The following is a 22228-nucleotide window of genomic DNA, read 5'->3' as shown; positions in this document are numbered from 1 at the left end:
GAGAAGCATATGTTTGCTATGGGGATTTTCTCCAGTTCCTAAAATGGACAGCAGAGGTCAGCAGAGAGCACTGTGGTCAGGACATCACAGGAAATGCATTTCTTTTTGGAATTCTCTTTAGCATACAGCCCCTAAAAAGTACTGGAAGGATTAAGATGTTTTAATAGAAGTGATTTACAAATCTGTTTAACTTTCTGGCACCAGTTGATTTAAAAAAAAAGTTTTCCACGGTAGTACCCTTTAAGGACCGAGCCATTTTTCATTTTTGCACTTTCGTTTTTTCCTCCTCACCTTCTAAAAATCATAACGCTTTAAATTTTCCACCTACAGACCCATATGGGGGCTTTTTTTTTTGTGCCACCAACTTTACTTTGTAATGACATCAATCATTTCACCACAAAATCTACGGCCAAACCAGAAAAAAAATATTTGTGGGGCATAATTGAAAAAAAAAAAAAAAAAAAGCCATTTTGTGGGGCTTCCAATTCTTTGGACTTTGGAATTTTTTTGCGCGCACGCCATTGACCGTGCGGTTTAATTAACTATATATTTTTTATAATTCGGACATTTCCGCACGCGGCGATACCATATATGTTTATTTTTATTTACACAGTGTTTTTTTTATGGGAAAAGGGGGGTGATTCAAACTTTTAATAGGGAAGGGGTTAAATGATATTTATTCACTTTTTTTTTGCAGTGTTATAGCTCCCATAGGGACCTATAACACTGCACCCACTGATCTTTATCATTGATCACTGGTTTCTCATAAGAAACCAGTGATCGATGATTCTGCCGCATGACTGGATCTCAGGCACTGAGCAGTCATTCGGCGATCGGACAGCGAGGAGGCAGGTAGGGGCCCTCCCGCTGTCCTGTAAGCTGTTCGGGATGCCGCGATTTCGCCGCGGCTATCCCGAACAGCCCAAAGAGTTAACCGGCACTTTTTACTTTCGCTTTTAGCCGCGCGGCTCAGCTCTGAGCACGCGGCTAAAGGGTTAATAGCGTGCGGCGCTGCGATCGGCGCTGCGCGCTATTAGCGGCGAGTCCCGGCTTCACTCTGACGCCGGGCCCGGCGTGTAACCCCGCGTTATATCACGGGAGCAGGACCAAGGACGTACCGGTACGTCCTTGGTCCTTAAGGGGTTAAAATAGTCATCTTCTGACCCGTATAAATTCTACATTTTTCCGCATATGCGCTATATGGTTTTCATCGGTATCATTTTTGTTTTGATGAGACTCTTTGATCACTTTTTATTAGTTTTTTTTGGGCATACAAAATGACCAAAAATATGCAATTTTTGAGTTTTCTTTATGTATACGCCATTGACCTTGCGGTTTAATAAAAATGTATATTTTAATAGTTCGGACATTTACGCACACGGTGATACCACATATGTTTATTTTTATTAACTTTTTTTTATGGGAAAAGGATGGTGATTCAAACTTTTATTAGGGAAAGGGTTAAATCACATGTATTAACTTTTCTTTTACAATTCTTACACCATTTTTTGTCCCCATAGGAGACTATTACATGCAATCCTTGGTTTGCATACACTGTTCAATGCTATGTCAAAGCATTGCATTGATAAGTGTTATCGGTGCTCTGCTGCTCCAGCCTGGATCTCAGGCATGGATCAGTAGATGGAGGCAAGTAAGGGCCCTCCCCGTCCATTCAGCTGTTCTGGACGCCGCAACTTCACAGTGGCAATCCCAAACAGTCCGACTGACCGGTCGGGAAAGGTTTAGTTTCATTTTAGCCGCAGCGATCAACTTTGATTGCCATGTCTAAGGGGTTATCGGTGATGTCCGGTATTAGCCATGGGTCCTGGTGGCTGATAGTCTCTGGGACCACGCGGCTATGACGCAGGATCAGCCCGTGACCCTGCGTTCTAGCACGGGTGCGGGACCAGGGCGTACAGGTACACTCTTGGTCCTTAAGGTGTTAAAGGAGTATTCCAGTAAGAAACATTTTTTTCAAATCAACTGGCTCCAGAAAGTTACTCCTATTAAAAAACATTTTTAATCCTTCCAGTACTTATCAGCTGCTGAAGTTTTCTTTCTGACAACAGTTCTCTCTGCTGACACATCTGTCTCAGGAACTGTCCAGAGCAGGAGAGGTTTGCTATGGGGATTTGCTCCTACTATGGACCGTTCCTGAGACAGACAGAGGTGTCAGCTGAGAGCACTGTTGTCAGACAGAAAAGAACAACTCAACTTGTTACTTATCAGCAGCTGATAAGTACTGGAAGGGTTAAAAATGTTTAATATAAGTAATTTACAAATCTGTTTAACTTTCTGGAGCCAGTTGATATGAAGAAAAAAATAGTTTTTCACTGGAATACTCCTTTAAGATTAGAACAGCTGTCTCCGGGTGTATCTACTGCTGTATGTCCACAGTGCTGCAGTGTAATCTCTTCCTCCCTTAGCTTCTCAGTAGCAGCAGCTCTATCCTTTTAACCCCTTCCTTGCAGTGAGCCTGCTATTGCTGTTTCTTTCCTTTCTGTTCACAAAGCACCTTGCCAACAGTACTGTGCATCAGTAACCTTCTTCTCTACCAACATGGCATCTAATACTGTATTATGTAAATTATCAGCCCACCCTGTGTTCCTTGCAGCTGTACTCCTCACTCAATAATAATGCCCCTACTTGATCCTATTCACAAAAATTGTCCGAATGGTACTCCCACTTAGTAATACTGCCCATTGTGCCTCCATAAAATAATCATGCTTACTGTATCCCTCATATATATATAATGCTCATATGTCCAATTTGGACCAAACAGAAAATAAACAATAATACTTACCTAGTCCATGTATCCAAGATGTATGGAGCTCTTCTTTCTCGGCCTATGAGCAGGAGGGCCAGGGTACCCGGGCTGGCAAGATGGCGTCACATCGATGCGTTAGGCTGCAGAGCTTAAAGGGGTATTCCAGGAAAAAACTTTTTATATATCAACTGGTTCCAGAAAGTTAAACAGATTTGTAAATTACTTCTATAAAAAATCTTAATCCTTTCAGTACTTATGAGCTTCTTAAGTTAAGGTTGTTCTTTTCTGTGTAAGTGCTCTCTGATGACACCTGTCTCGGGAAACGCCCAGTTTAGAAGCAAATTCCCATAGCAAACCTCTTCTAAACTGGGCGGTTCCCGAGACACGTGTCATCAGAGAGCACTTAGACAGAAAAGAACAACCTAAACTTCAGAAGCTCATAAGTACTGAAAGGATTAAGATTTTTTAATAGACGTAATTTACAAATCTGTTTAACTTTCTGGAGCCAGTTGATATATATAAAAAAAGTTTTTTCCTGGATAACCCCTTTAAGTGCCTGGACAGTGAATGGTAAAGCAGGAAACTGACAGCTCCCATTTACTGTACTACATCTACAGGACGGGGTGACACCACTGCGGGATGATTATTTCCCACCCTGTCAGGTCCGCAACTCCCTAGCAATGCTACTGGTGACAAACACTCCAGCCACTTTTACATCATTTTATTAAAGAAATAGGAAAAGGGGAGTGATTCAAACTTTTATTAGGGAAGGGGTTTATTCACATTTTTTAACCTTTTTCTATTTTTTTTTTAGACTATTACAGGCAATCTTTACATTGGATACACGGCATTAGCTATGACGCGTGCTCTACATCCTTGAGGGGTAAAAAAACCACGTACACTATAAGGGAGATGTTTATCAAAACCTGTGTAGAAAAGTGGTACAGTTGCCAATAATAACCAATAGATTGCTTCTTTCATTGTTAAAAGGGCCTCTGAAAAATGAAAAAAAGCAATCCGATTTCACTTTTAAGAGTTCTTCTACACATTAATAAATCTAATAAATAGGGTGCTGGAACACATTTTAATGAAATTATACTTCAGAACACCACTTTGTATGATTCCTTCTCTGACACTTTTTCCACCCGTGCAACTTTTTGTGCGACTTTTTTATGTCTAGAAAAAAGCTTTCACCATCATCGCAGACATGAATTCTCTAATCTAAGAGCATTAAGACTATAAAACTCTCAGCTTCAAGGGGCTTGGATACATTATTAGAAAATATATTGGATGTTGGATATTCTGATTGCCATATATAAAGCCATGAACAAATTTTTGCCCAGTACTGGGCAACTGGCATCTGGATGAACCCTTGTCTTTTTTTTTTTTTTTTTACCTTGTCAACCAAGTAACTTTGTGAAGGTGTTTTTTCCATCTCAAGTGATGGCAAATTGTTAGAATTTCTGACCGCTGGAACTAGAGCCCTGCGTGGAGCTGTTTTTACAATCCCACTCCCGATGATTTGTTCACAAATCCCGCCCACTCCCGCAGGGTGTTTGCTCCACTCCCGCCTGCTTTGTGATCGCTTTTTTTTTTTTGACATATGAAGTGACCAAAAATGCGCAATTGTGGACTTTAGTATTTATTTACATGCTTTTTAATTAACATTATTTTTGAATACACTACACAAAAAGAAAAAAGAATTGCGGAGCAGCTCACCAGATCCTAGGTCCGTAGTGTCGGATGTCACATCACGGTCAGGCGGCAGAAGGATGGAAAGGCTGAGGTGGTACGGGGGGAATCAGACGTCTGATTCCCCCACGTACCACCTCAGCCTCCCCATCCTTCTTTTTTCTTTTTGTGTAGTGATTTCATATGTTTGATTAGCGTGCAGCACCACCCGCAGCGATCCACAATTTGTCATATCAGCATACACAGAATATTGTAATTGGATGACCAAGGAAAAACAACAGCAGTGCCGGAATCTTTTTGACTTTCTTTCATGCGGATTTATTATTTTTGAATAGTTCAGGCATTTACACATGCAGCAATACCACATACGTTTATTTATTTATTTATTTTTTTACATAATTTTATTTAAAAAATGGGAAAGGATGGGGGCATTCTAGCTTTTATTAGAGAAGGGTTTAATTATTATTATTATTATAAGCTTTTTTTTTTTACTTTTTGTTATAGCTCCCATAGGGAGCGTACAGACTAGAGCTGAGCGAAGTTACACCAATTCGATTCGTCATGAACCTCGCAGTACGGCGGTTGATGACTTTAGCCTGCATAAATTAGCTCAGCTTTCAGGTGCTCAAGTGGGCTGTAAAAGGTGGATACAGTCCTAGGAGAGAGTCTCCAGCCCACCGGAGCACCTGAAAGCTGAACTAATTTATGCAGGCTAAAGTCAGCAACTGCCGAGCAGTGAGGTTTGTGACGAATTGAATTACTGTAACTTCGCTCATCTCTAGTGCAGACGGCAGAGCATTGCACTTTAGGGTCTGTATAAGACCCTAGGGTGCAATGCTCTGCAGTCTGCACATACCCCCATGTGTATAGCAGTGTGTGTGTGTGTATGTACATTCCTATACACATGGGAGTATGTGCAGAGCATTGCACCCTAATCTGTACTACAGACTAGGGTGCAACGCTCTGCACGTAACCCCCCCCCATGTGTATAGCAGTGTACATTCCTATACAGGTGGGGGTTTGTGCAGACTTCAGAGCATTGCACCCTAGGATCTAAACCCTAGGCCATGTGAATAGCGCTGCAGTGTGCAGACAGCGGCCCTGGCTGGGAGGATCACTGACTGATGCAGTAACTTACATACCCAGCCAGAGCCCCAGCACAGTGCACTTTGTGTGTGTGTGTGAACTGTAACATTGGTGGCAGCTCTCTAACCTACCGGGCCAGTGGGAGAAGATGGAGAGATGTGAGGATCCTTCAGGGCAGGCTGAGATGAGCACGGGCTCCACAAAATGATGGCGAGGCGGCGGCAGGGGGAATAGACAGGACTAGGAGGAGCAATGTGAGTAGGAGACAGTCACCGAGTACGATTTATATCGTGGCTGGTGCAGGATTTTGCAGGATTTGTGGGACCCGCAAGCATAGTACGTGACCGTCCGCCCACAGCAGCCTCCTGACCACCCGCACGTTTTGGGTTGGGTCCCACAGGATCCCAATCCCAATGCAGGCCTCTAGCTGGAACCCCACAAAAAGAGATGCAATGCTATTGTTGTTGGCACTGCCAGCCACCCAGCTGAATTGGAAACTGCAGCCAACCCCATTCACTTGTGGTCAGACCCCCAACAATCATAAAAACATGTCATATTCTAGTGAATATTTTTATGTTATGCAAGGGGAATACCCGTTTAAGCACTGCAAAAATAAAAGGTGATGAAAAACAAAAAGACACATAACAACCCGCAATGATGAGACCGTAAAGAAAGATGTGCCAATAACTTAAGTTTATTAGTCAGTCAACAATATTACAAATATTTAAAAATTACTTAATATAAATAGTTGGCAGCAAACTATTTCATTACAGAGTTAAATTACCAGTACAACAGACAGACTGGAGATTTAGACACCTGGAAGATAACAGTAAAATTTTGTAACTAAAATATCTCAAAAATAAAAAAAATTCAAGCTGAAGGCAATCACCTAGTGTCCTTAAGCATGGGCTCTTAATTATACGGAATACCCAAAATAAAACAAAATCAACTAAAATTTGCATATCAAAGAACCTTTAATAATTACAATCCAAACACTCCGTAAGCCACTTGTGCCATTCTATACAGAAACTCTGAATTAGAAACTAGTTGCTTTAATAGTACAAAGATTTCAGCTCCAAAAATAATTCAAAATAAAATAAAACTTTAGCAATTAGCGTCATAAAATTATATTTTTTCCACATAAAAATACAAAATGATATTAATGACAAGAATATTACTTCTAAAAAACAAAAGAAGAAAAAAAACACAAAAAATAAAACAGAAACAAAATAGAAATATGCATGAAAAAGTCTCTCCTTTTGTTAGCAAAACACTATCCAAAATAACTACAATCATTTACATCAGTACAAAGATTTCTGGATTTTAAAAAATAGTTGCAATGACAAAAGGGGTATCTTTTCTGACAGTAAAAAATGACACTGTGGATAAAATCTGCAAAATATGCAATGAAAAAAATAAATTTGCATTAAAAAGGTTTACACTGTTTTTATACAAATATTAGAAACAGTATTGCACATCACAACACAGAATCGAGGTTAGTCAGCCTTCCAAAATGTGTTATATTCAAGTTTTCTAGCATCTTTGAGGAGAGGCTTTGTGCAGCCAGATGCAACAGGGATACAATATCAAGTGTTGTCCATACACAAATATATAAATGCTAAATGTTTCCTTCTTAACAAAAAGTGTGGATTTTAAAGTTTTTTTTTTCCTCCATAGTCATACACTTGGGCAGCAATATGCACATTGGGGAAACAAAAGAGAAGCTTTAAAAATATAAAAATACAATCAAAATCAACTAGCATTCTTCTACAAAAATAGTAAAATAAATATGATTTATAAAAAATCCAATACAGTGTTCAACAATTAGAAAATAAGAATTTACTACACACAAGTAACACGCACAAAAAGCAGGATTGGAACGAGAAGCAGCAAGGACTGCCCTCCACAGAAGTGAAATGACAATTAATAGAAAAAGGACTTTCTTGCCAATCCTCCCCTTAAATTATTTTTCATTTTGAATATTAATTTTTTTTTAAATATTTGGTAAAATAATTTTTTTTTTTTTTACAATTTCCCGACAGTTTGAGTTTTTTGTTTTCGTGCAGTTGCACCCCTCTAATCATTATATTTGTACGTTTGTTTGTTTTTAGATAAAGTGAATGGAAATCATTTTTTTTTCTTCCCATATAAATGCAAATAATTGAGGTATTGCAAAATAGATGTTAAGTAAAACAAGCATGTCTCAAAAAACAGCTGACTGTCAAAGGTTTCTTTCAGAAATATAAAATATAGTGCATAATAAAATTGGGATCGTTGGGGTGGGGGTAGGCGGAAAGAAGGGTGAAGGTTGATAAAATACTATTAAGAGTGAAGACCTGGGGAACAGGACAGATCATATTAAGTTACATTAAGGGTACATAAATAAATTAGAAAGAAGTACTCTTCAGAACAGCAACAATTCTCAAACATTTAAAACGTGAACTACAACCACGTAAGAACAGCAAGGTGAGACAAGTCACATGTTGTACAGTACAAAAAAGCACGCTGTTGACAACCGGTAAGACCGTCATTTTTTTTCTTTTTCTTTCCTACACAGAAGATTGTCCCGTGGGTTTTATCCCATTTTCTTAAACTCTTTCTGTGTTAAATCTGTATTTTTGTGGAGTGAATCTAAATGACTTTTTGTACTGAATTTTGTATTTTTATTTCTTGGCTAGTTGCATTACCCCATGGCTGAATTTAAAATATCTTAAAATATCATAATGGTGTTAAATATTATTCCTAGCCAAAACAAATTTTCTTGACCATTGGCTATTTTTTTTTTGTTTTTTTAAATAAATAGATATATTTTTTATGAATAAAAAAAATAAAAAATAGCAGCCTTAATAAAAATATTAAAAAAAAACAAAAACAAATGTACAGGGAAACCAATTATAAAATTCTGTCTTAGCCAAACGTCACTGTTGTCTTGAAGGTAGAAGGGGCGTCGTATGCAACTAGCCGTCTGTATTAGTCGTCTCCATTTTGACTTCTAGTTTTTACTCTAAAGCGTCAAGCGTTTCTTTGTATTATTATTATTAATAGTAATATTATTTGTAACTAGTAGGCGTTAATAAATAGCTAGGGGGGCGTTATACATTTGGTGGCTGATTACAAGTGTGCTGGCCATCTTTGGTTTTTACATTTAAAGATAGTTTTAAACCGTGAAATTTGAAAATTGGGCAGAGAAAATTATGTAATTTTTTTTTTTTTTTCAAATATAATTTCAAATTTTTCCAGTTTTTTTTTTCTCTATGCTACTTCACGTCACAAGATTCAGAATCACACACCACGACTATTGCACGGGGATTACAATATTACACCCAATCCTTGTAAATTGAAGTCCACTACTGACCAGGACACAAAAATGGCTGCACTTACTATTCTAAAACAAATTTTTTCATATTGTACACATTTAAGGACATCTGTTTTACTTGAGTCACAATTCATGCAAATATGCTTTTTTTTTCTTACTTACAAAATTGTGTAATTTCGCTCATGCTACTGTACCTAGTTTCAAAAGAGCTTTTTAAATTTTTTAAGTTTTATTTTTATTTTTATTATCTGCAATACCGTATTTGTGGTTAGTTAATAGTTCCAGTGCATGCATATGGTGTAGACAGGTAGGTAAACATGCATATTTCACATTCTAAAACTATGGCAGTTTCGGCCATATTGTGCTGCCTGCCTTTTTTTTCTGCAATGCAGATTTTGAAAACTTTTCAATCCTGTATAAATAGGTGGCATTACACACAACACCTATATAGCAGCAAAGCTAATACAGCTTATGATTAAAAATGTTTAAAAATAGCTAATAAAAATCAGATTATCTGAGGTATTATTTCTCGCAAGTCAAAATGGAGAGCAAAAAAAATCAACCCTATATTTTTTTTTTTAAATTTACATACACACTTAAAATATCAACAATAAAAATAATCTTTTAGTAGCAGACATTTTCCTTTTTTTTTTTTTTTTACTATTAATTGCTACCTTTGGTAAATAACTGGGGCTGATTTTTAAGTTAAAAATCCATGTCTAGAAATAAGTGCACACTTCATCTATATAGATATATATATATATATATATTTATATATAGCAGCAGACTGTGTCGCCCCTATGCAGAACATTCCCATATCTAATTTCAGCATTACATATAAAAGAACTTGGAAAAAAAATATATATAAAAAAAATTGAACATAAAAAAGATCACAAAGAATTAGTAAGCCTGAGATGTGGGGTTTTGGTGAAAAAACAAGAGGCTTTTAGTGTTTTGGCTGCTGATACAGATGCATGTGTAGAGGACTGGGGTGAAAAGCAGAAGAATGCACTTATTTCTTCTGCAGGTCAGTATCTTGAAACACAGTAAGCCGCATGCACCCTTCTCTCAGTGAGTGGTAGGTAAGCGATGTTTTAGTTCCAGCGGAAGTGGATCTGACGTGGCCGGTCGGCTCCTTCCTTCACCAGCGGCTTGTGGAATTCCCGGCCAGCGCGAGAGTGGATGTTCGCCCAACAAAACTCACAGTAATACTGCAGGCATGTGACATTGGCACAGAAAAACGGAGCAAATTTCCCACTGCAACGGGCTCCCTGGCATTCATCGCACATCTGGTCATCCAACACGTATGGCTTCACCTCCACCTGCGATCAGGGGGATGAACACAGTTACTATGTAAGTCAATGATCCAAAACCAACAGTCACCCGGTAAAGGTAAAACAGGGAGCACCACTATAAACTATAATACTAATTCTGGAAATGCAGAGAAAATTACATGTGGTTTCCCTACAGCTTAAAGAGTTAGTGTCATTAATATAAACTTTTGACAAGTCAAAAGTTTAGATCACATCGGGTCTTAGTCCTGAGACCCCCTGCAATCATAAATACAAGTGAAACTCAAAATATTAGAATATTTTACAATGTTCATTTCTTTCAGTAATGCAACTTAAAAGGTGAAACTAATATATGAGAGAGACTCATTACATGCAAAGCAAGATAGTTCTAGCGGTGATTTGTCATAATTGTGATGATTATGGTTACAGCTCATGAAAACCTCAAATCCTCAATATGTTATATGATTTGGGGAGCCATGTCATCTGCTGGTGTTGGTCCACTGTGCTTCATTAAGTCCAGGGTCAACACATCCGCCTACCAGGAGATTTTGGAGCACTTCATGCTTCCTTCTGCAGACTAGTTGTATTACTGAAATAAATGAACTTTTGCACGATATTCTAATTTTTCAAGTTTCACCTGTAATAGCCAGCTAAAGTGCACGGCAGCACGCTCTTCACTCCCTGGCTGTCAATCAAATCAAATGTATTCACTGCATTAGTTTATGAAGTGAAGGAGCCGGATTGGATGCTCGGCTATTACTCACAATGGCAGCGAGTCTTAGGATTGAGACCTGGTGCGATCTAAGAAAGAAAGTACGGAGCGTCCAGCACTTTGTTGCAAGCAGCTTTATTGAAGATACATCACACCATAAAAACGACAGTCAGTCAGACATGTTTCGAGCGCAAGCGCTCTTCCTCGGTGACCACCGTGGTGGTCACCGAGGAAGAGCGATTGCGCTCGAAACATGTCTGACTGACTCGTTTTTATGATGCGATGTATCTTCAATAAAGCTGCATGCAATGACGTGCTGGACCGTCCGTACTTTCTTTCTTCAATATTGGATGCCTTGCCGGGCACCGGTCCGAGCACCGTACATCAGGGAAGGTGAGCTGGATCACTCACTTGTTTGTTGCTGGTGCGATCTAAACCTTTGACATATCTGGACGACATATCAAAACTTAGCCCCTTCCTGAATCATCATAACATGTAACTGGTGTGAAGGTTTCCCGCATCCCTTCATACACATACATGATAATGATTGTGCAGGGTACACAAGCTGTATCCGCACAATCATGTCCTAGAAAATAGCTGTGATTGACAGCTACCCTCTTGTAATAGTCGTCTGTTTAGCTTCTTAAAGGGGTACTCCACTGCTCAGTGTTTGGAACAAACTGTTCCAAACGCTGGAGCCGTTGCAGGGAGCTTGTGACGTCATAGCCCCGCCCCATCATGGTGTCATGCTCCACCCCATCAATGCAAGTCTATGGGAGAGGGCGTGGTTGCCACGCCCCCTCCCATAGACTTGCATTGAGGGGGCGGAGTGTGACATCATGAGGGGTGGGGCTATGATGTCACAAGCTCTCGGCTCCAGCTCCAGCGTTCGGAACAGTTTGTTCCAAACGCTGAGCAGCGGAGTACCCCTTTAAGCACCACAATCAATACCGATCGTGGTGCAAACATGCCTCAGGTATGCCTTAACAGATGCCTGTGCATTTTACACACAGAGGCGGTAAGGTACACATTTTTTAATGAAGTAAACAAATCTAAAAAAACTATTCTGCAACCCAAAACAAAAAAAACTAATGAGTGAGATTGTTTTTTTTTTTTTCACGTATTCTACCCATACTAAAACATTAATGTCAAATAAATGTAACCATATAGTTTTCCAAAAATGCTACCTGAAAATAAAAACACTTGTATCAAATAGCAAGGTGTGAAATATCTACAAAACTGGAAAAAATGAAATAAATAAAATAAACTATGGCTAACAGATTGAGAACAGTCAAAAAACTGAAGAAAAAACAAATAAATTTTGGCTACTGTTGTACCTAACACAGGAAAGGTAAGTGAGCAACAATGCATTTACATATCACAACACTGATTAAGTGTTAAATTGAATGAGCAGCAATGCATACAGTACTGTATGCATCGCAGATCTGATCATACCGGAGCACGGAGTCCAGCAATAGACAGCATAACATGCAATGGAAATAACACCAATCTATTAGGTGTCCACTACATCTATATACTGTACTGCCCACTATAGTATACTGGCTGGTGTACACTAGTGCAGGCCATATGCATTTTTGCACAGCACACTTTTTTAGGGTAGGGTCCCACATAGCGTATATGCTGTGTATTTTGCTGCGTATTTTCTGAAGTTGATTTTGCTACCCATTGACTTCAATGGGTAGGAAAATACACAGCAGCAAATAGGCAGTATATATGATATCCCCTAAAGGGAAACCCCCGCGATCAGACATCTTATCCCCTGTCCTTCGGATAGGTGATAAGATGCCTAGCGGCAGAGTACCCCTTTAAGGGAGGGTTATTGAGAAACCTAGATCTAAAACATAACTTAAAGGGGTTATCCAGGAAAAAACTTTTTTTTATATATCAACTGGCTCCAGAGAGTTAAACAGATTTGTAAATTACTTCTATTAAAAAATCATAATCCTTTCAGTACGTATGATCTGCTGAAGTTGAGTTGTTCTTTTCCTGTCTAAGTGCTCACTGATGACACGTTTCTCGGGAACTGTCCCCATAGCAAACCTCTTCTACTCTGTGCAGTTCCCGAGACCAGCAGAGATGTCAGCAGAGAGCACTGTTGCCAGACAGAAAAGAACAACAAAACTTCAGCAGCTGATAATTATTGGAAGGAGTAAGATTTTTTAATAGAAGTAATTTACAAAATCTGTTTAACTTTCTGGAGCCAGTTGATATATAAAAAATAAAAATAAGTTTTTTCCTGGAATACCCCTTTAATGTTAGACAACAACCACTCACTTACCCTTTTATCAATATCGCCATGCTGAAGTTGCACAAATCTAGCACTGATGGCTGCAATGTAGCTCTGTTGGTTCGAGAATGCAACGCGCCCGGCACCTTTTGGATACTTCAGTTCCGGATCTGTATCAATTCCTGCATAGCAGACTCCCCCGTAGAGGCGATCCATGATCATAGCCAGCTCCACTAGAGAAAGGAGAATAAACCGGTAAATAGCCATGACTGGAAAGGATAATGGTTTCCACATAATGTATATTGTTCCATACTGCTACGGTCAATCCTATTTTTTTTATTAGGTTTCTCCAATCATAAGTTGATCACATTGCTTGGACCCCAGCTGTAAACCTGGCAAGTCTTCAGTTTCTCTGCAGTGCCTCCAGAGGTGAAATGAAGAATTACAGTTCACACTTGAAATCTACATAATGTAAGGATTTGTGGTGTCTAGAGATGAGCGAACTTACAGTAAATTCGATTTGTCACAAACTTCTCGGCTCGGCAGTTGATGACTTATCCTGCGTAAATTAGTTCAGCCTTCAGGTGCTCCAGTTGGCTGGAAAAGGTGGATACATTCCTAGGAAAGAGTCTCCTAGGACTTTATCCACCTTTTCCAGCCCACCGGAGCACCTGAAAGCTGAACTAATTTATGCAGGATAAGTCATCAACTGCCAAGCTGAGAAGTTCGTGACGAATCGAAATTACTGTAAGTTCGCTCATCTCTAGTGGTGTCCTTCAGAATAAGAGCAACTTGCTATATCTGCTCTCCAAAAAGATGTGGGATACAGAGATCTCAAATAAATTATTTGGAATGGGTTTTAAGCCGGTGTTTCTCAACGAGTGTGCCTCCAGCTGTTGCAAAACTACAACTCCCAGCATGCCCGGACAGCCAAAGGCTGTCCGGGCATGCTGGGAGTTGTAGTTTTGCAACTGCGGGAGGCACCCTGGTTGGCAAACACTGGCATAATAACATATACATTGCATTGCATACTGCACTATAGCTTGAAGATTGCTTCATACTATACCTGCTCTTAGCGGTCTGGGGACTCCTCCCACAAAGATGGTCTTTCGGGGATCAAGTGGCTGAGATCCGTCCATCACAAAGTCGCTGTCACTCAAATTCCAGGGACGAATCTGAACCTGTTTCACAGAAACAATAGAAAATAAATATGGATATGAGAGGCTCTAATCACTGTTATCTACCCAAGGACTGAGTTGGCCAACTCGCCACCTACAGCCCCAATGGCCAAAAATAAAGAGGATAAATAAATTGGTGGCGCTCAAAGTCACAAATATGTAAAGTCAAAGTTGCAATATGTGTTGTTGATCCACTACATCACTTGTGTCAATTAATTACATATAATAAAAAAATACAACTAAGGCTGGGTTCACAACACGATTTTCCAATCCGGTTCCCGTATACGGTTTCTTAGTAAAAAACCGTATGGTACCGTATTGAAAAACGTACACATTGACAAATCATTGAAAACCGTATGCATCAGAATGCATACGGGTACATACGGTTTGCTGCCAACACGTTTTCTTCCCGTTCTGAAAACCGTGTCCGACCACGGTTTTTGGTCCTGTTCGAAAACCGTATTGCAACCGTATGCATTTTTTTTAAACATGTACGGGTCAATATGGTTAACCGTACGCGTTTTTTGCATTGCGCATGCGCTTTGGACTACAAAGTCCCTACCACCTCCCCACCCTTCCAGAACTTCTCAGTCTGCTGAAGAGGAAAGAAGCAGTGACGTGAGCTCCGCCATATTCCTACACCTTTTTCCATGCTTTCCGGATTCCATAGTGAGTAATCTGCCATGTTTTTTAAAACAGGGAAACTACTCCTACTTCTATGGAGATTTCAATTAAACAAAGAAATCTTTATTTAAAAATGTACAAAATTGCTTGACAAAATCGGATTTTCACAGCCAAAAACGTATGGAACAGTACGGAAACTGATACATTTTTTCAAACCGTATACGGTTAAAAAATGCATATGGTTTGCTTTTTCTCATACTGTTCAATCAGGTTCAGTCCGTTTTTAGACCCATACGGTTTTGGAAAAAAAAACCTGATGGAAAACAGTATTGCAAAATCGTGTTGTGAACCCAGCCTAAGACCAGAGTATTAAATATAATCAATAAAAAAAAATAATATATATTAAGTATACAAAGTCAAGATGAGATTAGATACTATCAATGTACAATTTATTATAGCATAAATATACAGAGCCCTTGTGACTACCTAGGATACAATTTGTGTATATATATATATATATATATATATATATATATATATATATATACACAAATCAAAAAATTTTGCAGTATCCTGTAATACCTTTTTTATTGGACTAACAGAATTTTGTAGAGACAAGCTTTCAGGATTCCTCCCTTTATCAAGTCCAAAGCAAATCTAAGCTCACAAGCAGAAGACACAGGTTACATCTCACAAATATGCAGGGGTTAAGACAATAGATGTGGAGAATTCACAATAAGACAAAACTAATTTTCACTTACCTTCCTACGTCCCCCTGGAGCTCCGTAACAGTTGATCAGTCGGCCGGGCTGTTTACTTCCTACTTCCCTACATCACATAGTGCTTCAGCCTATCACCAGCTGAGGCGGAACATCGCTGCGGCCGGTGACAGGCTCAAGCGCCATGTGACGTACCGGGCTAAGGGAAGTAGGAAGTAATCAGCCCGGCCGACTGATCAACTGTTACGGAGCTCCAGGGGGACGTAGGAAGGTAAGTGAAAGTTTGTTTTGTCTTTTTTTGCAGCCCGGGCAGGATGGAATAGAAAAAAAGTCTGCACCGGACATCTCCTTTAACCCCTGCATATTTATGACATGTAACCTGTGTCTTCTGCTTGTGAGCTTAGATTTGCTTTGGACTTGATAAAGGGAGGAATCCTGAAAGCTTGTCTCTACAAAATCCTGTTAGTCCAATAAAAAAGGTATTACAAGATACTGCAACATTTTATGATTTGCATCTGCATCACTGGACTAATACAGTTACTCAAATTTACTATATATTTATATATATATATATATATATATATATAAATAAAATACTAAAATATTAGTTCAAATATACGGACATGAAAGCATATAGACATAAAATGCATAAAATATTGAGAATGTACTGCTGCATTTATGATATAATGCATAAAATATTGAAAATATTTTCTCAATATTTTATGCATTTTATGTCTATATGCTTTCATGTCCGTATATTTGAACTAATATTTTAGTATTTTATTTTATATACATATTTATAAAAATTTTTATCCTAGGTAATCACAAGGGCCCTGTGACTTACCGAAGGAAAGAATATTTGCACTATAATAAATTGTACATTGATAGTATCTAATCTCATCTTGACTTTGTATACTTAAAGGGGTACTCCGGTGGAAAACTGGTGCCAGAAAGTTAAACAGGTTTGTATGTTACTTCTATAAAAAATTCTTAATTCTTCCAGTACTTCTTAACAGCTGTATACTACAGAGGAAATTCTTTTCTTTTTGGATTTCTTTTCTGTCTGACCACAGTGCTTTCTGCTGACACCTCTGTCCATGTCAGGAACTGTCCAGAGCAGAAGCAAATACCCATAGCAAACCTATGCCGCTCTGGACAGTTCCTAAAATTGGACAGAGGTGTCAGCAGAGAGCAATGTGGTCATGACAGAAAAGAAATCCAAAAGGAAAAGAATTTCCTCTGTAGTATACAGCCGCTAATAAATACTAGAAGGATTCAGAATTCATAATAGAAGTAATTTTCAAATCTGTTTAACTTTCTGGCACCAGTTGAGTTAAAAAAAAAAAAAAAAGTTTTCCACCTTTAATCTATATTATTATTATTTTTTTATATATTTTTATATTTTTTATATTTTTTTATATTTTTTTATATTTTTTATATTATTATTATTTTTTTTTTTTTAAAGTAGAAGTTTATTCAGTTTTCAGGATATAAGAAAACAAAGCAACAGAGGCAATCAAATTAAACATAACAGCACGGCATGAGTCCAAAGACCCACTATAGCGATACACGTAGGCTCACATAATAATGGGCGCATACAACACAATGGACGCCTCACATGCATTGGGGTCTAAAAAGTAACTGTACAACCATGACAACTATTGTAGAGGACAAATGCCACGTAAGCGACTACATCTAAGAGAAGGTCATCTAGATTATTTTTTTTACAGATTATAATATCTAATACACTGGTCTTAGTTATATTTTTTAATTATATGTAATTAATTGACAGGTGATATAGTGGATCAACAACACGTAATATTGCAACTTTGACTCTAGATATTTGTGACTTTGAGCGCCAACAAATTTATTTTTACTGTTTCACAGAAACGTTAGAAAATCATTTACAAGCTCAATAAAATGAACCTGCGAGATTTCCTATACACCACGACAAACATAGTCCTAAATATAGATAAAGTGCCCCTGTATCTTTTGAATGTGTTAACTCTCTTAACACATTCACACACGGTATATACAGCCTTAAAGGGGTACTCCGCTGGAGAACAATATTTTTTTAAATTAACTGGTGCCAAAAAGTTAAAAGATTTGTAAATTACTTAGATTAAAAAATCTTAATCCTTCCAGTACTTATCAGCTGCTGTATGCTCCACAGGAAGTTCTTTTGTTTTTGAATGTTCTTTCTGTCTGACCACAGTGCTCTCTGCTGACACCTCTGTCTATTTTAGGAACTATCCAGAGCAGGAGCAAATCCCCATAGCAAACCTCTCCTGCTCTGGACAGCTCCTGACATGGACAGAGGTGTCAGCAGAGAGCACTGTGGTCAGACAGAAAGAACATTCAAAAAGAAAAGAACTGCCTCTGTAGTATACAGCAGCTGATAAGTATTGGAAGGATTAAGATTTTTAAATAGAAGTAAAATCTGTTTACTTTCTGGCACCAGTTGATTTAAAAATAAATCACTTTAAAGCAGCTGCCAAATAGAAACCTTCTGCAGAATGGGGTCCCATTCCTAGTAAATAGCTACTCTTGCCCAGCCGGACAGTATCCTGCAGTAGCCGTTGCAGTGTGAATGTAGTAGTACATCAAGGCCATTTCGATTAATGCCCGTCCAATGGCTTAAGTCTACCATAGTGTTTTCGAAACAGTTTGTCTCCACCTGATGCCAAACCACAACTCCCTTGCTGGCTGTCCAGGCATGCTGGGAGTTGTAGTTTTGCAACAACTGGAGACACACTGTTTGGAAAACACTGATCTACCAGAATGAGAGCCACTTCTACAGTACATTTTTTGGTTCAGGCTCATACAGGGGGGCCCAAGCAGAAGAACCCCTTTCTATGATGTTGTTTGTACTATAGTATAATATAAATATATTGGCCCACATTAATCATTGTAGGTGTAAGTGAAGCATTTTTTACACCTTTTTTGTGTGCTGGTAATGTGTAGGAGCACCAAATTTAGTAAATGGTCACAGAGCATTTGATAAATTTTGTGCAGGTCACAGTTTCTGAAATTTCTCTCTTCACATACACCAAAAAGATACGCTAAGTCTGGGCTGGTGTCGTTTTAGAGACTTTTCAGTGGCTTTGCGTCTTTTTTGCCCCTTTTCACAAAAAGGCGCAGTTGATAATACCCTTCTACATCATGTGTATTACCAAAATCAGTGGATTACAACTCAAAATCAGCAGAAATGTGTAAACAAAAAGGGGCAAAAAAGGCGCAAAAAAACCCTGCTTGCTGCTTTTTTGCCCCTTTTTAGACACAAAAAAACAGTCTAAAGACAATGATAAATGTGGGCCAGAATATATAGACATAGGTTGCCTTCATAAGACAACTATTTTAACATAGTCACACAATGTATATATGGCCTTAATATAGCTGCAAAACGTATATCACCTTAATATAGTCTCACAAAGTATTGCTACCCATTACATTTTTGGAATTTGTTCTCACTCTCTGCACCAGTGTTTCCCAACCAGGGTGCCTCCAGCTGTTGCAAAACTACAACCCCCAGCATGTGCCAAAAGCAAAAGTCTGTTGGACCATGCTGGAATTTGTAGTTTTGCAACAGCTGGAGGTGCACCAATTGGGAAAGACCGATCTAGAGTGTTAGCATTTCTGAAAAATCTACTCCAAAGCTATCAGCAGATATCTGACCACCGGATATATATATATATATATATATATATATATATATATATATATATATATATATATACAGATATCACATAACTCAAATATAGTCTGCAAATTTTTGCACGTTGTTCTCACTCTATGTGCCAGTGTTTTCCAACCAAAGACTGTCTGTGCATGTTGGAAATTTTAATTTTGCAACAGCTGTAGGCACTCTGGTTGGGAAACTCTGCTCTGTGTTATAGGATGTAGTCTACTGATGGGTATATATGACTAGGGGTGTGAATCGCAAAGAATTTGGCAATATGATTCGAATCGCGATACCAGTGTGGTGATTCGATATATCCCGATATATCGCAATACCATCTAGGTGACGATACATCGCGATCTATCCCAGACAGATGAATAGAGTTCTATTGAACTCCATTGATCTGCGATCCATTGATAGAGCCTGGTCCAACCAGGATCTATCAATGACAGAGCCACGGAGAGCAGGGAAGCAGAGGTAAGCCCTCCGGCTACCTCCACAGTAGATCGCCCGCCCGTGATCGCGCTGCGGGGGGGGGGGGGGTGATCCACCCCACTAGCCCACCAGGGAGCATTCACAGATCCCTTTAGACGCCCCTGTCAGGTTTGACAGCGGCCATCTAAAGGGTTAATAGCCAGCCGCGGCGATCGCCGCATGCTGGCTATTAGCGGCGGCCCCCGGCTACTGAGAACAGCCGGGGGCTGCAGAATATGGAGCGGGCACGAGTCCAGAGCCCACTCCATACAGACTGCAGAGCACCACATGCTGGATACTAGCGGCCGTGATGCATCAGTGGCCCCCGGCTACTGAAATCAGCTGGGGGACGCAGAGTACGGAGCGGGCACGAGTCGGAGCCCGCTCCATACACCCAGAGCGCCGCTGCGTCAGATCCGGCTGACAAAATGTAGAACTTGTATCTCCTGATGCCCGGGGCATGCTGTTCCGGGCATCAGGAGATACAAATTCCACATCCCTAAAAGGATCGATTCAGTATCGCCAAGTGAAAAATCGCGATAATCACACAAATCGATTTTTTCTTACATCCCTATATATGACACTGCAGGAGATAGGTATATTGCAAAGGATAGGCCATTGTTTTCCAACCAGGGTGCCACAGACATGCTGGGAGTTGTAGTTTTGCAATGGATAGAGGCACCCTGGTTGGGAAACACTGGATTATGCCTTCTAAAACTGTCAGATAATAGATGCATTATAACTTTACATCTATAACTGACCAGGTAACATTCAACAGAATTAACTAAATTAGGCTATGACCTAATATATACACTAGGCTTGCCAAGACCGGTACCATCTATACATGGCCCGGGTGCTGAAATAATAATGATAAAAACACGCCTCATCCTGTTATAAATTGTGTAAAGTGTCTCCGATAACTCAGACAACACATTAATGCAACATGAACAGATGCAAACACATCCTGACTATCAATACAATAGGAACGTTCTCCAATGATGCAACCTAGAAGACATAAAAATACACACAGCCGCAATTCCCTCTTTGCAAGCAACTAAACATGTACTTCTAGTTATAAGTGTTATATCCTCCATCCCCTGACAACCACTTGTGTTACACAAACAAGGCGGCGGTGATCAATATGCATGGACGGGGATAGTGAAAAACAAATACAATCAATACAGCGCGTCCTGGGGATTTCTAGGTTAGGATATATATATATATATATATATATATATATATATATGTATAAATTATATATATGTGTGTGTGTGTGTGTGTATAAATTATATATATGATATATATATATATATATATATATATATATAGATATATATATATATATATATATATATATAGAGAGAGAGAGAGAGAGAGAGAGAGAGAGAGAGAGAGAGTAGTTATGATATATATATATATATATATATGTATAAATTATATATATATGTGTGTGTGTATAAATTATATTATAGAGAGATAAATAAATAAATATATATATATATATATATATATATATATATATATATATATAGAGTAGTTAGGATATATATATATATATATATATATATGTGTATAAATTATATATATGTGTGTGTGTGTGGGTATAAATTATATTATAGAGAGAGAGAGAGAGAGAGATAAACACACACACATATATATATATATATATATATATATATATATATATATATATTATACACTCCCATTCCATTTAGTGCCTGGAGAATATCATAATGTTTACTCACTGGCTTGTCCTTGATGGTGGGGCTAGAAACGCACAGATAAAGTTTAGAGTCTTCTTCAATGCAGGCTTCAATGAGTGCTTGAACTGAGCTTTCTTCTTGAAAGAGAAGAAATGCGTAACCTGCAGCAAAAAAAAATAATAATACATAAGGAAAACATACATTAATATAACAATAACTGAAGTTAGATTATAGAAGGATGAGAACTCACTCTCTTGTGCCAACTATAGGTAATTCAATGTTCAAACCTATGGGGGTAACTACCTATAGGTGGCGCCAGAGAGACAGTCTTCTTTCCTTCCGGTGGGGAGCTCATCTACATACTTTTCCCCATTTGTAGTTGGACCCCCATACATTAGCTGGATCTCCTCAATGAGAGCCAGTACCTTCATATAACAGCTGACATATTACAAATAATTCAAACATTTAGCTTTAATAGTTTTTTTTGGGTAGTTTTGGTATATATATATCCATGAGGCGTCTTATTTATATTTGTATACACATAGAAGTCATCTGATAGTCTGGCAAAAAGTTTCTGCTGCTTTTTGGCATATAAAAGTAGAAAACCTTTGGTGTTTATATGCTGCATTTGCCAGCGTCATAGTGAGGAGGGGGTGAGGCTTTCCACACCTTAAAGGGGTTATCTGGCATAATATTTTTTGAAGCAATGCGCCCAGGATGTGTTATAAAAAAAAAAAT

General features: G+C 38.6%; 1 protein-coding gene across 8 annotated transcripts in view; it reads right to left on the bottom strand.

Annotated features, from left to right (window-relative positions):
* Positions 1-6221: 6221 nt before the first annotated feature.
* Positions 6222-22228, bottom strand: part of CPEB2 (cytoplasmic polyadenylation element binding protein 2) — a 190860-nt gene continuing 174853 nt past the window's right edge. For all 8 annotated transcript variants that reach the window (XM_056555172.1, XM_056555174.1, XM_056555171.1 and 5 more), the window contains 4 exons: positions 21533-21651; positions 14180-14294; positions 13165-13346; positions 6222-10183 (listed from right to left, as the gene is read on the bottom strand). In XM_056555172.1, the coding sequence (XP_056411147.1) occupies positions 9956-10183; positions 13165-13346; positions 14180-14294; positions 21533-21651 (644 nt within the window). In that variant the 3' untranslated portion in view covers positions 6222-9955. The remainder of the gene's footprint in view (positions 10184-13164; positions 13347-14179; positions 14295-21532; positions 21652-22228) is intronic.

The sequence above is a fragment of the Hyla sarda genome, chromosome 1, assembly GCF_029499605.1.
Source record: "Hyla sarda isolate aHylSar1 chromosome 1, aHylSar1.hap1, whole genome shotgun sequence".
Taxonomy (NCBI): Eukaryota; Metazoa; Chordata; class Amphibia; order Anura; family Hylidae; genus Hyla; species Hyla sarda.
Note: the sequence above shows the minus strand (reverse complement) of the source record. Positions and strands in the feature narration are given on the sequence as shown.